Raw genomic sequence first — 13,356 nt, forward strand, 5'->3', positions numbered from 1 at the left:
TGCATGGGAGGAGATTGCCCAGCCTCCCGTGGAGCAGCTGGTGGCCTCAAACCACGCTTCTCCTGCAGAGCAGCTGGTGGCCTTGAACCACGGATCTTCCAGATTGCAGCACAGCTTCTTGCCACTAGGCCACAAAAGCTCTAGTAGCTTCTCATAAAGTACTGGCTTCTTTTCTTTTTACCCAAATAAGCAGATGGTTTAAGGAACTTACACAGAGCAAGGGGAAAGTACTTGGATATAAATACTGAGCTAAAGTGCACCCTAAAATTTGGCCAGCAGTAAACACATATGTTGATTTGGACAGATTTTTAGTACAGAGAATCTACCAGTTAATGCCAGAACCAAGCAAGATTGAGCTTCACTGTAGTCATTCTGGGGACACAGAATCTACCCAGCCTACAATTTCAAAGATTGTTTCATTTCCTCAGATTTACTGTCTTTTTCAAAGCCTGTTATGTCCCTATTTTCCAACCTGGGAAAAAGGTTTATTGCCCATGGAAGAATTCCTAAGAGTCATAATTATAGAGAAAGTCTTGGGCAATTTTGGGTGCCTCACCTGTTAACTTGTATAAGATAATATATAAGATAATAAAGTGCATAATACTGTGATATCCTGTACATGCAAATTATAGTGTATTAGATTTTTATTCTAGTAAATCTGTGAATTCCAACCTGTGGGGACTTTCATTTTTTTCCTTTCTTCCCTCCTCTCTCTCTCTCTCTCTCTCTCTGGACCATTCTGCCTAAGGACCATTAATTTCTACAACCACCCTCCCACCTCTTTGAAATGTAGTAAGTATAAACTAAGAAAAAATTGTATCATTTGATGAAGAACTTATTGTAAGAACTAGCTTCTCACTTAACTAGCTAATTGACTGACAAAGGAATAAAATAGATGATCTTTTATGAGGACCATAGTAAGAATAACAAGGAGACAGCGAGCTATAGCTGGAGTAAGCTAAATTTACTGCCAGAAAGAACTAAACTCAAGTCAGCTCTATCATTTATGAATCTGCCTTAAAATGAGGCTCATAAAATGGGTGATCACCACCTGCCTTGCCTAACTCGCAGTATTCAACTCAGCTCAATGCTGTTGAGTCAGAATCAACTCACAGCTGACCCTCCAGAGGGTCTTCAGAGGCCATACATGCATGGGAGGAGATTGCCCATCTTTCTTCCACAGAGGAGCTGGTGGGTTTGAACCTCCTACCTCTGGGCTGGCAGTGCAGCTTCTCTCTCAGTAGGCCACCAGAGCTCTCTCACAGGGTTACAAAGAGTTAAGAGTGCATATCAAGCATAAAAACTGTAGTCTTCTATGCCTCATTGCATGTATCATATCAAAATTAAATGTGCATTGTTTTTGCTCTATACCATTGAGTTGTAATAGACCCATAGGTGACCTTCTTGCAGGTTTTCAGAGGCAGTAAGTCACATGGGAGGAGACTGCTCTCCCACAGAGCAGCTGGTTGATGTGAACTGTGTGCTTTTTGAGTGGGCAGCACAGATCATCATTGGGCCACCAGAGCACTTATATTACTGCACAATCCATTATTTTTTCACTTCCATTAGAGCAGAATCTTGCATTACACCTGATATTCTTAAGCATTCTATTAAGAAAATTAAATTGTATATCTCAATATTTGTGAAGCATCTTGTAATGTTACCCACTATGCAAACTAACAAGTAGCTCCTGTGTGGTGGTGCACTATGTGTTGTGCTGTTAATGCAAAGGTCAGTGGTTTGAATCCACTTGCTGCTCTGAAGGAGAAAGAAGTGAGGAGTCTCCTCACATAAATACTTACAGCTTCAGTAACCCAACTGAGGGTCAAAATGAGGCAGTATCAATTAAACCACAGCTGGTTACAAACCAACAACGTAACTGTTTAATGGATACCCAGTAAATACACTTTCTGGGTCAGAAATGACTTTATTACTCACAGCATGGAAGTAATTAAAGCAGCACACACTCATTTTGGTTCCTTTCCCTCCCAAGTCTCATGGAGGCAACACAGGGGAAGTGTTTGCAACTCAGCTGAGGAACACTGAACTTAGGGTATTTATTATTTTTTTTAGTAACAAGGAGCAAGCCCTTTATTTCAGGTATTGTATCATCCCTCAAGGCTGCTCATTGCAACACAATCTGAAGATGTGTCTTGGGTAAGAGTGGTCTGGGACTTAATTCTTGGCCTCTTAGTAAAAATGTGCTAGAATGGATGTCTATTATAGCCTATAGCAGACTGCCACTAGCAACATTTAGATGAAATAAACTCTGATGCAATTTGGCTAATGTATGAAAAGAACAGAACAATGAAATCCAGTGTCAATGCATCAAAAGAATAGTTAACCTAGAGGATGCTAAATACCTAGCTGGTAGTCATAAAAGACCTCATGATACTTCCTTAACCCTGCAAACAAACCTAAGACACCAAATTTTATTCCTGTAAACACTTCTAGGATTGCAGTGCAACCTTCTTACCACTAGGCCACTGGAGTTCCCTACCTGTGAATAGTTCTAGATGGGACTTAGAGCTAAGAGTGGCATTTACCATACATGAATTTGGATGGTAGGAATTCTGTCAAGAACTCTAGAGCACACTACATGAAAATGTTTGGTGAAAGAAGTTTCCTGTCTTCCTAACCCTCAGCAGGAGATCAAAATATTGGAGAAATTGACCTTTGCCAAAACTTATAGTTACCCGCCATTTGAGTAGCCTGAGGTAACCTAGAAGGACTGAGGCTCTTTGCAAGTGTAAGACTAGAATGACCTTCAACCCTTATGCCTTTACAGACTCAAAGCTGAGTTCATGGTTAAGTATAGAATAGATAATTTACTTCCTCAAAAGGGATAGGGATTTGGTGGGGTTAAAAATAAGTGAGTGTGTGTTTACCTTTTAAGGTAACACAGCAAAAACATTTTGCCTCCATTTGCATGTCTAATTCTGGGAGTAAGACTTGTTTGAAAAAACCCACTGTGTTCCTATCTTAAAATCTACAGCACAATACTTATCTGTCTTACAAATATGGGCTAGAGTAAGTTTTTCCTCAAATCGAGTATGCCTTATAAAACTTTTCCTATCCAACCATTCTTATTTTTTGTTTTAAAGTGGTTTTATTTCTTATGAAATTGCTCCACAATTTGTAGGTTTCAAAATATTATTTAAACTGTAGGAACAAAGTGGCCTAATTTCTCATTGGGGCTGGCTTAAGAAAGCAAGCAACTATTTAAAAAAGCAAAAATAAAAAACTATCACTGGCACTTTAAAAAAAGGTCCAGATATTTTTTTAAAATCCTTTCAGAGGAAGTATTCCCCAAAGATTAAATGTAAAGAAAAAAAACAAAACACCAAAACCAACAACCCACCTTCTTAGAAGGGTGTACTTTTAAATTCCTAATTATAAATAAATAAAGCCTAGAGGCAGCTCTGGTAACCTACGGTTGAGAGGCTACACTGCCAACTGAAGGAACTCAGCTCAAATCCACCAGTTCCTCCACAGGAGAAAGGTGGACAATCTCTTCTGTACAGTTTGCTGCCTCTGAAAGCCCACTCGAGTTACGTCAGTTCTGACTTGACGGCATGTCAGAACAATAGAATGAATACATGTGTTAATAAAACGTATTAGTTTCCGATACAATGAATGAAGCGTTCAAAAGGCCAGGTGCTCTGTGGAAGATAGATGAGCAGTCTCCTCCCGTACGATTTAAAGCCTCTGAAAGCCTGCCTGCAGGGTCAGCTATGAGTTCTGACTGGAAGGCTCACGACAACACTAACATATTTAACCCGGTCTTACGCACTTTGGGCATGTTGTCAGGAGGAGCCAGTTCTTGGAAAAAGACATACTGGGAGTGGTGAAATGCTGATGAAAGAAAGGAAGACCCTCAACAAGATGGCTTGACAGTGGACTTGACACTAACAATGAACTTGAATATGGGTAGATCATGAGGAAGGCGCAGGACAGGGCAAGAGTCTGATCTGTTGTTCATAAGGTCACTACGAGTTGTAGAACTCAATGGCACCAAACAACAAATCTAACTGCTTAAATAGTGTTAGTTTCTGCTTACACAACTCAATGGCAACATTATGTGGCGGAATAGAATGGCTCCATAGGGTTTTCAAGGCTGTGTCCTTTTGGGAACAGATTGTCAGGCCTTTTCTAAGTAGGGTAGGAACTACAATCTTTTTGGTTAGCAATACAGCATTTAAACATTGATACCAGCTGGACTCCTCTAACAATTTAGTATTTGAGCCATTCAATCTTAACTTTGTCTTGAGGCCATGCTATTGCCTTTCATCACAGGGCACATCAATGACATACAGAAGCCTTTCCTAACAACTGCTGTGATTTCCAGGAAATCTAGTGGTTGCCCTTCAAAATGTCCTGAGAATGACACTTCTTCAGAATTAAGTGACAAAAAAGTCTCTGCTTTCTTTGAATCAGGATGGTTTAAGATTATTCTATTTTCTCTTGAGGAGCAGTAGGTGGATTCAAACTGAGTGCCTCAGGGCTGGCAGTGCAGCCCCTCAGCACTAGGCCACCAGAGTTTCCTTTAGGTTTCATTTACCGAGGAATGCCTGTCTTCTTTCACCGCCTCTGCAAAGGCATTTGACTGTGTGGATCACAACAAGTTGTGGCTAACTCTGAGAAGAATGGGAATCTCAGAATACCCAGTTGTGCTCATGCAAAACCTATACTTGGACCAGGAGGCAGTCATCAGAGATGAGCAAAGAAATACTGCATGGTTCGAAATCAGGAAAGGAGTGCATCAGGATGTGTCCTGTTGTCCATCCCTTTTTAATCTGTATGTGGAACAGATCATTCAGGAGGCTGTACTTTATGAGTAGGAATGTGGCATCAGGATTGGAGGAAGACTCATCAACAATCTGCATTATGCAGATGACACAACCTTGCTTGCTGAAACTGAGGAGGACCTGAAGCATATGCTGCAGAAGTTCAAGGACTATAGTCTTCAATATGGACTGAAGTGCAAAATCAAGAAAACAAAGATTTTCACCATGGGGCCACCTGGCAGCATCATGATAGATGGAGAAGAGATTAGGTTGTCAACAACTTCAGCTTGCTCAGCGCCACAATCAACACTCTTGACATCAATCCAAAGATGTGTTACATTAGGAAAATCTGCTGTCAGGGACCTTTCTAGAGGTCCCTGACAGCAGACTTGATGGCACATAACAACAGGAAAATAAAAGTTTACTATTCTAAGTAATTCAAATGATTTTGTTTCCAGGTAACAATGAGAATCAGAGTCACAAAACCTGTCTGTAACTAATTTTTTTCTCTTCATGAATGAAAAGCTTGTGAATCAATTTCCTCCTTAAATTCAAGGGCCAGAAAAATAATATATTCCACTTGATTGTCAGCTCCAATCACTGAAGATTATCATCTTATTGAACACAATGCTTAAATAAAATATCATCTCTTCTTTAAATGATCTAAATATAAGAAAAGTAGAAACAGAAATACTAATTTTAAAAAGACTGTTGATGTCACTGTGGTTTATTAATTCAATATATAGGGTTTTTGTATTATTTTAAAGCAAAATCAGAAATTAAATACACATGCCCTTTTTAGAAAACAAATATCAGTAAGTCTTAACTAACAATTGTTGTTGTTGTGTACCATAGAGCTGGAACCCATAATTGACCCTATGGAGGGTTTTCAGAGGTAGTTAATCACACAGGAGGAGATTGTTCATCTTCCGAATCATGTGCCTTCAGGATTGCAGCACTACTTCTTACCACTCGGCCACCAATTATTGTTGTTGTTGACTGCCTTCGAGTCGAGAACGACTCGGAGCTACCCTATGAATAAGAGGCTTGAAGCCCCTCTACAACCATCAACATTTGTCAAGATTCATAGGGTTTCCAGAGGCATGTTATTTAAGAAGTGGGGACCACCAATTAGTCACTTAAAATGTAAATGTGAGACACTGACATTTTAAAAGTGTACACCACAGTTACACTCCTAAATTTCTCCTGAACTGTGTTTATAAACACAAAATTGCAAACCTGGAAGATGTATTTTAATACCAAGATAATATCTTCCCTTAGAAAGAAAGAATCTGAATTCAAAGTTCACAGGAGACCAACGATTAAGGTACCCGTAAGCAGGAGGAAAGACTTCAGACACTTAGATGCTTGATTAAAATGTAAGCATTTAATAAAACTATTACAATAGCATATAGTATATATCTTAATGAAAAATATTTAAGTCAGGAAAATAATGAATTCTGGACTTAAAATTTTACTTTACAACAAGGCACTTAACACATTGATACAGTAAATTTCCAAAAGAATGCAATTGGCTACCTCTCAAATCTTGCAAGAATATTTCTTTTGTGAATATACTGTAACATAACCATACATTTTGCAGCATTAATCATTGCATAGGAGGTAAATTAAATAATGAATACCAACTAGATTACTTTTCTTTTTATAGTTTCTTTTGAAGGACATTTTTGGGTAATTACACAATAATGAACTATCCTCACACATGATCCATTTAGAATTTACAACATAGTTAAAGAGCAATAAAATAAATCAAAATGTATAGAGATAAAAAATTTGCCTCTGAGTACCTCTGACATGATGTTCAGGGTTTGGGTATTGAAATCAAGAGCATGTCTTAATAGAAGAAATCATTCTAGCAACTTAGGCAGAAGAGTGAAATTATTGCAACACAATGGCATTAAAAAAACCAGAAATCTTTACACATACAAATATAGAAGCTTTTAACAGAGGCGCATTACTTGTTATATACTTGATTTAATCATGTAAACTCATTTATTAAAAAATTCCTTCTCATACGTCCTTACATTATAGAAGTGAACGTATTAATACAAACATAACTTTATAATCCATTTTACAGTGCAAAACAAAACAAATACAAAGGAGCAAAAAAACCCCAACCTTAAAATATTAAAGGAACAAGATACAAACGTTGAATTAAAAAAGAAATGGCAAAAAAAAAAAAGAAATGGCATGAGTTCAAATATGTTTTTTAAAAACCCCAACCAAACCAACTAAAAACACAAGAAAACAAAAGTTATGAGAGACAATCAATGTGGTATTGAAAAGTAAACATAGCATAGGTAGTTTTAAAGGGAGACATTAATGATTGTGATGGTGAGAGGTAAAAAGGGCCTATAAATTTTCTTTGCTTAAATATTAACTCCCTATAAATCTGAGCATATTTTACCTTTGGAAGAGGCTTAAAATACCTTTAAAATAACTCCTTCCACATGATATTTTCATATTATTGGCAAAAGTAATTAAAAACAAATGTCTGTTAAAATTTTGAAAATATATCTAAAATGGAAAGTTTGCAGTCCAAATCAATGTACCAAAACATATTTGGTAAAATTTGTGTTATTCCACAAGAGGGCACTAGTATACAGCAAAGAACTTGACACACCATCTATGAATCACTCTCAAGACCAAGCTTATCTCCAAAGTAAAAACTTCTTTCCCATGGTGCCAGGCAATTAAAGAATCAATTTACAATTACTTCAGATAGAAGTGGTGAAATAATGTTTTATTTTTAAAGATAATAGGTGTTCAAGAATTTATTCTGCAAGGAATTAATTTATATGTGGCATACATTCTAGGAACTGTATGGAGAGCAATTATACAGAAGCACTAACTTACAGGAGAAGCTTCAAATAGGAGCATTTGTTCCAAAACAAACCAAGGATAATGGATAGGTCTTTGCTTGTAACTCAAGGGACACAGATTTTAAAAAGAGTTTCAAAACTTTACCATTGCAATGGTGAGATCCTAAGTGTTTGCGTTTGATGATTTCAAATCAAAGAGGCATGTTGGGTTGAATCTCGCATTTTCTTTCCTAAAGGCATTCTCTTCTCTCATTTTGATTTTTGCTTTCCTTGCATGATTTTACAATCTTATCCTTTCCAGGCACATGTAAGAGTGAGGACATATACATGTGAAGGACTTGAGAACAGTCACGTTCAACTGGTGGGGTCACAAGTGTTGGTAAAGTTCTTTGAAAGGTGATGATATGCTTTAAAAACAAGATTACCTGACTGATGTTAAAGGTATTTACTAAACAATACATGATGGTTTTTAACACATTGCCGCAAATGATGGTAATACATAAAAAAAAATGTGTTTCTAAGAACAGTGGTCAATTTAAAAGTGTGTGGCAACGTGTTAAAGATTTTATAGTTTTAATTTTTAACTGAAAAAAAAATGAAGACACTGGGACAGACCAACAGCTTTATTTTCATTAGACACTTCATAAAAACACTTTGATACAGGAGGACAAGTCAGGACTTCAGAGCCAGATGTTTTCCCTCTTAATCAGACAAGGATTTTAAATCAAAGTGCTTTCCTGATTACTTAGTATATGGACATGATGTATTGAATTATGGTTCAACACATCAAATAGGTTATAGAAATGCTTATTCTTGGTTTATTTAGTAATAAATACCAGAACACCCCGTGCTTCAAAGCTTACCAAGATGTTTAGGGTTTCAACCCCTGTTTTAAATAATCAGAGTAGAGAGTCTTTCTTTCTGGTTTTGAACTCAACTATTCGTGCCTCCGTTACTCTGCAGGAGAAAGATGGGAAATTTCCTCTGGAGTAATTACTGCCCCCAAAAAGCCACTGCAGGGTCAGCTATGAGTTGGTTCCGACTCAATGGTACATAATTATTACCCAAAGAGAGAGTCATAAAGAAAACATACACAGAATTTTAGCACCAAAGGAGGACGACTTTTCAGAGTAGAGCTGTATTGTGCTTTTCTCCAACAAGTTATAAAGGTCAAGGCTACCTTAAGAAGCACTGGTGGTGCAGTGGTTAAAGCAGCTCCCCCTTGCTAAACAAAAATTTGGTAGTCTGAACTCATCCCACCAGACCTAGGGAGAAAAATATGGCAGTCCTCTTCCTGAAAGATTGTTGTTTCTATGTGCCATTGAGTCACTTGCAACTCATAGCAAGCCTGTGTTCAACAGCTCTGAAGCCTGCCCTGTCCTGAGCCAGTCTCACTGACTCCAACACACCTACCCTCTTTACCCCAATTACTGTATCAATCCATCTCATCTGGGTCTTCCTTTCCTGTGCTGTCCCTCCACCCTTCCAAGCAAGATTACAGTCATTAATTATTACCCTGTGTGGCTGCTCTACAGAGTAGTCGAGTTGGAATTGGCTCAAGGAGTTTTGGTTTAGGTACTTAATCAATGATGACCAATTTTGTTAATAATAAAGTTAGGGCTGTTTGTCATTCTATTGTGGGGGGGGAGGGGAGGAATTTCACCTTCAGTATAAACAAGACAACCACCTTCAATCCTCATTTCTTTTTCTCATTCCTTAGTGTTGCTGATTTTACAATTTTAAATCCTTTTTTCAATACTACTAAAAAAATTTAAGAGACTAAGAAAACTTCTTAATTAAGAGATCAGCCAAAATTAAGCCAAGGTGTGTCAATGGCATTAAATGATATAATCCAACTATTTAAAAATTTATCCACTTTTTATTACATCACCTCAAAGAAATTTAGAAACAGTTATCCTCTTACTGTGTAGCTGTAACTGATGCACCAACTCCAACACGTAGGTTATAGTGAAGCACCGTGTTTTAATCCTCACAGGGTAAAAGTGAAACGGTTCAACTGGGTTGTGTTTTAAGGATCTGTTTACAAGAGGCTGAGTTTCTTGCTAAAAAGTAAGGATGCATGGTACTTCTGACTGCTATCTTGGTTTTCCCGTAATGTAACTACAAAGATGCAACACAGATCTGGGAGGAAAATGCAGCCTTGTTCCCCAGTGGCACCAGCATCAGTCCATACAGGTGTTTCCAGCCTGTGTTCATGAACTTGATTGCACTGAGGGTACCAGGTGCAAATTTTCCAGCTGTAGAACTGCGTACACCATGAGCAATCGTTAGTCAAGCACTCAAGGTTTTTTTCTGAATTGGTGTTAAGAGATTTTTAAGGTGAAATATTTACATGCACATGAAATCTAAGGGGGATGCCAAGTATGTCCTTATTTATTTAGACAACCACGTTCTTTTTAATAAAATTATCCTTTTTTGAAGTGATAAGTGATACATAGTCGTAGCAGCAGTGCACATTCCCAGCCCTGACCCTATCCTTTTGCATAATAGGGTAGAAACCAAGTTCACCTGAAGTTTACCAACAACCCCTGACTCTCCCCTCACTCTTAAGCCTAATGCTGGAAATACTCTCAACATCAGGTTATTTTATTTACACAGTAGCTGTATATATTCAGATATTTTATTTAAAACATTAACAAATTCTTCTGACCTTGGGAGGAAAAAATAACCCCCAAACTCCAACATTCAGGAATAGAGGGCTTTACATGGAGAAAGAATGAGGAAAGGAGTGAAATGTTCTTTGGCACCTCCTTTATAAGTTCATTAGTAAAATCCCAGCGTGGAGCTTGTCACCAACGAATGAAGAGTTGCAAGAAAATTCTTTTTCTCAGGATGAATAAAAAAATGAGTCAAGGGATAATACTTCATTCATCTCTCTGATCATTTATACACAATTTGGTCCACTGCTTCATCTGCCAGTCAATTCTCCTAAAATTAAAAACAAAACTATACCTTTGGTTACAGCGTTAACTCTTTTGGTTTAAGAGCGGGTGCCCTTGGTTTTGGCTCCTCAGGTAGATTTCTCATTATCTTCTCCGATCTTCTGTACCCGTGAATACTTTTTGCAGGATGATTTGAAGCAGCCCGGAGGCCAGGAGAGTGGCCAGGAGAAGCAGCAAGGAATTGAGCCTTGCACGTTTTTCTCAAAAAAATAAAAGATGGGGAACCACCATGCTCGAGATAAGAAATTAGTCTGTGAAGAGACCTTCAAGTTCTGAGAAAGGTAGAAAAAGAGTAAAATTAGATTTCTGCCCTTACTGAAATCCCAACTTTCCCCTTAAGTATCATTCATTGTAACCTAAAGGGTGATTTGCAGATTCTGAACCATGTGGTAGTTGTTTTTGTGACTTGCTTCTAACTGCTGCCATTCTTGTTGCCCTGAGCTTTTCCAAACTCTCTGTGGATCATCACAGTTGCTCACTTCTGCCTGCAATTCCACTGAGAATGGGGACTCAAGAATGGATGTAAGAGTCTCAGGAAGAATAATTTTTCAGGATCTGTAAGTAGTCAGATCTATGGTAAAAGACAGAATAGTGAAAGAAAAACCCAGAACACTGAACATATTTAAAAGGAAAGATGACAATTTTGTTTTGGTAGTGTCAGTAATGGTAGATATTCAGGTCTGCCTATACTTCTGAGTATAGGAAGGAAGACAGAAAAAAGAAGTTACACAGAGAAATCAAAGTCCACAGAAAGGGCATGGATTAGTGGACCACATCAACAAAGATGATACAACCAACTCTTTACTTAGAGATATGGTTATATTACAAAGACTGCAATTATGTGAAACATGGCATTATGCAAACTTACAGTAGGCTCAGTCTAAACAGGATTGTGTTAGTGTTTACTTTAGCCTACTATGTTCAATGCACAAGAGATGACCTGAAATGAATGATATTGCCTTATTCTTAAAATTGCTGACTATAGACTTAAGCTTAATATTGTATATTGTAAGGTTACATAACTCCCACATTATATCATTACAGAATTTCCACCATACATTATTATTATATAATTGCCAAGCCACTGAAAATCTTGGTTTAGCCAAGTTGACACGTAACCTCAAACATCACAACCAGTGTTCCTCTCCCCTCCCAACTTGGCATTTGCAAATGCAGAGCGACTACTGAGCAGAAGTAGTAGACTTTTAAAAACTATTATTATAAACATTAAACATCAGATAACAAGATAACACTGATATTCTAAAAGTAGCAAGAGGATGTTTGAGAAGGATCTATCTCAATTGCTTGCAAATTCTGCAAGACGTTATTATACGTATCACACAAGGTAACAAGGCTATCCAAAGTAAGTCACGGTAACAGACTAATCCTATTACAGCAAAGGACACACTAATACTCGTAAGACAGGGAATAATTCTACCCTGGGATTGCAGCTAGAGAGCAGGAGTAAGGGAAGGATTCCCAGAGAGGCTGTATTTGAGCTAGAGCTTCTAAAGAATGAATGTAAGAAAACAGAAAGGGCGTCTGGCAATAAAAAGAAAAAAAGTCAAGAGAAGCCAGAGAGCACAGAATCACCAAAGATGTCACTAAATCGAGTAATTCACAAGCTATTTATTTTGCCTGTTTCTTTCTCTCTGGAGACTAAGGTGCGTCTGATACAGGCTATGGTCTTCACAATCACTTGTTATGCATCAGAGAGTTGGACAGATGATAGAAGGAGAATTGATGCCTTTGAGTGGTGCTGGAGAAGAGTATTGAGAATACCATGGACTGCCAGGAAAACAAACAGATTTGTCCTGGAAAGGGTTAAACCGGGTGGCTCCTTGGAGGCAAGGATTCTGAGGCTCCGTCTAACATACTTTGGACATGTTGTGAGGAGAGACCGGTCCTTGGAGAGGGACATCATGCTTGGGAGGGTGGAGGGACAGCGCAGGAGAGGAAGGCCCTCTCTATGAGGTGGACTGATTCAGTGACTGGGATAATTGGGATGGGAGTGTCAGAGACAGTGCGATTGGCACAGGACAGAGCGGAGTTTAGGGCTGTTGTACATAGGGTCGCTATGAGTCGCAAGTGACTCGCCGGCACATAACAACAACAACAACAATTTTCTCTTAATAGCTATCATCTTTTCTTCAAAATTAATGCAGATTCTTTACAGGAAGAGGAAGTTTTTACCTACCACAGTGCTTCCACGGAAGCGTCCAACGTTTTAATTTAACATACACTCTCTTCAATTCCGGTATAATTACGTTAGTACAACTGTGCCCTTTAATTTTGTGGTATTTTTATCTGTGCCATTCACATTTGTCAAGGTTTTTTTTTTTATTTCATGAAGTGAATTGCCCAAATTATGTGTCTGGGTGGCAACAACAGTTACTCCCCTTAACTCCCAAAGAGTGCTGCGTGAGAAGAGGTTGGTTGCATTCAAAGGAAAGAGTCATCCAAGAATCTCCTGTTTCTCACCTTTTCATTGGCCATTGAATGGTACCACCAGAACAGCCGTGTTGTGATATAATAAGCAATGATCACATCGACAGTATAGTGTTCATGTGCTACAAGAATGCAGACGATCCCAGCAGCACTCAGCAGCCAGCAGATTAAATGATACCACCAGAAATGACGAGGTGAATCTGGACAGGAAGAAAAGCAGAGCTTTGTTCACAATAGCAAGGAGCTGGAAACAACCTAAGTGCCCATCAACAAACGAATGGCTAGAGAAGCTGTGGTATATTCGCACAATGGAAT

General features: G+C 38.3%; 1 protein-coding gene across 1 annotated transcript in view; it reads right to left on the reverse strand.

The window, feature by feature from the left end:
• Positions 1-10,253: 10,253 nt before the first annotated feature.
• Positions 10,254-13,356, reverse strand: part of SGMS2 (sphingomyelin synthase 2) — a 24,624-nt gene continuing 21,521 nt past the window's right edge. The window contains exons 4-5 of the mRNA XM_006881105.1: positions 13,075-13,241; positions 10,254-10,865 (exon numbers count right to left, since the gene is read on the reverse strand). Of these exons, the coding sequence (XP_006881167.1) occupies positions 10,662-10,865; positions 13,075-13,241 (371 nt within the window). The 3' untranslated portion in view covers positions 10,254-10,661. The remainder of the gene's footprint in view (positions 10,866-13,074; positions 13,242-13,356) is intronic.

This window comes from Elephantulus edwardii, unplaced genomic scaffold (genome assembly GCF_000299155.1).
Source record: "Elephantulus edwardii isolate Elephantulus edwardi_28Jun2011 unplaced genomic scaffold, EleEdw1.0 scaffold00012, whole genome shotgun sequence".
In the NCBI taxonomy this organism is placed as follows: domain Eukaryota; kingdom Metazoa; phylum Chordata; class Mammalia; order Macroscelidea; family Macroscelididae; genus Elephantulus; species Elephantulus edwardii.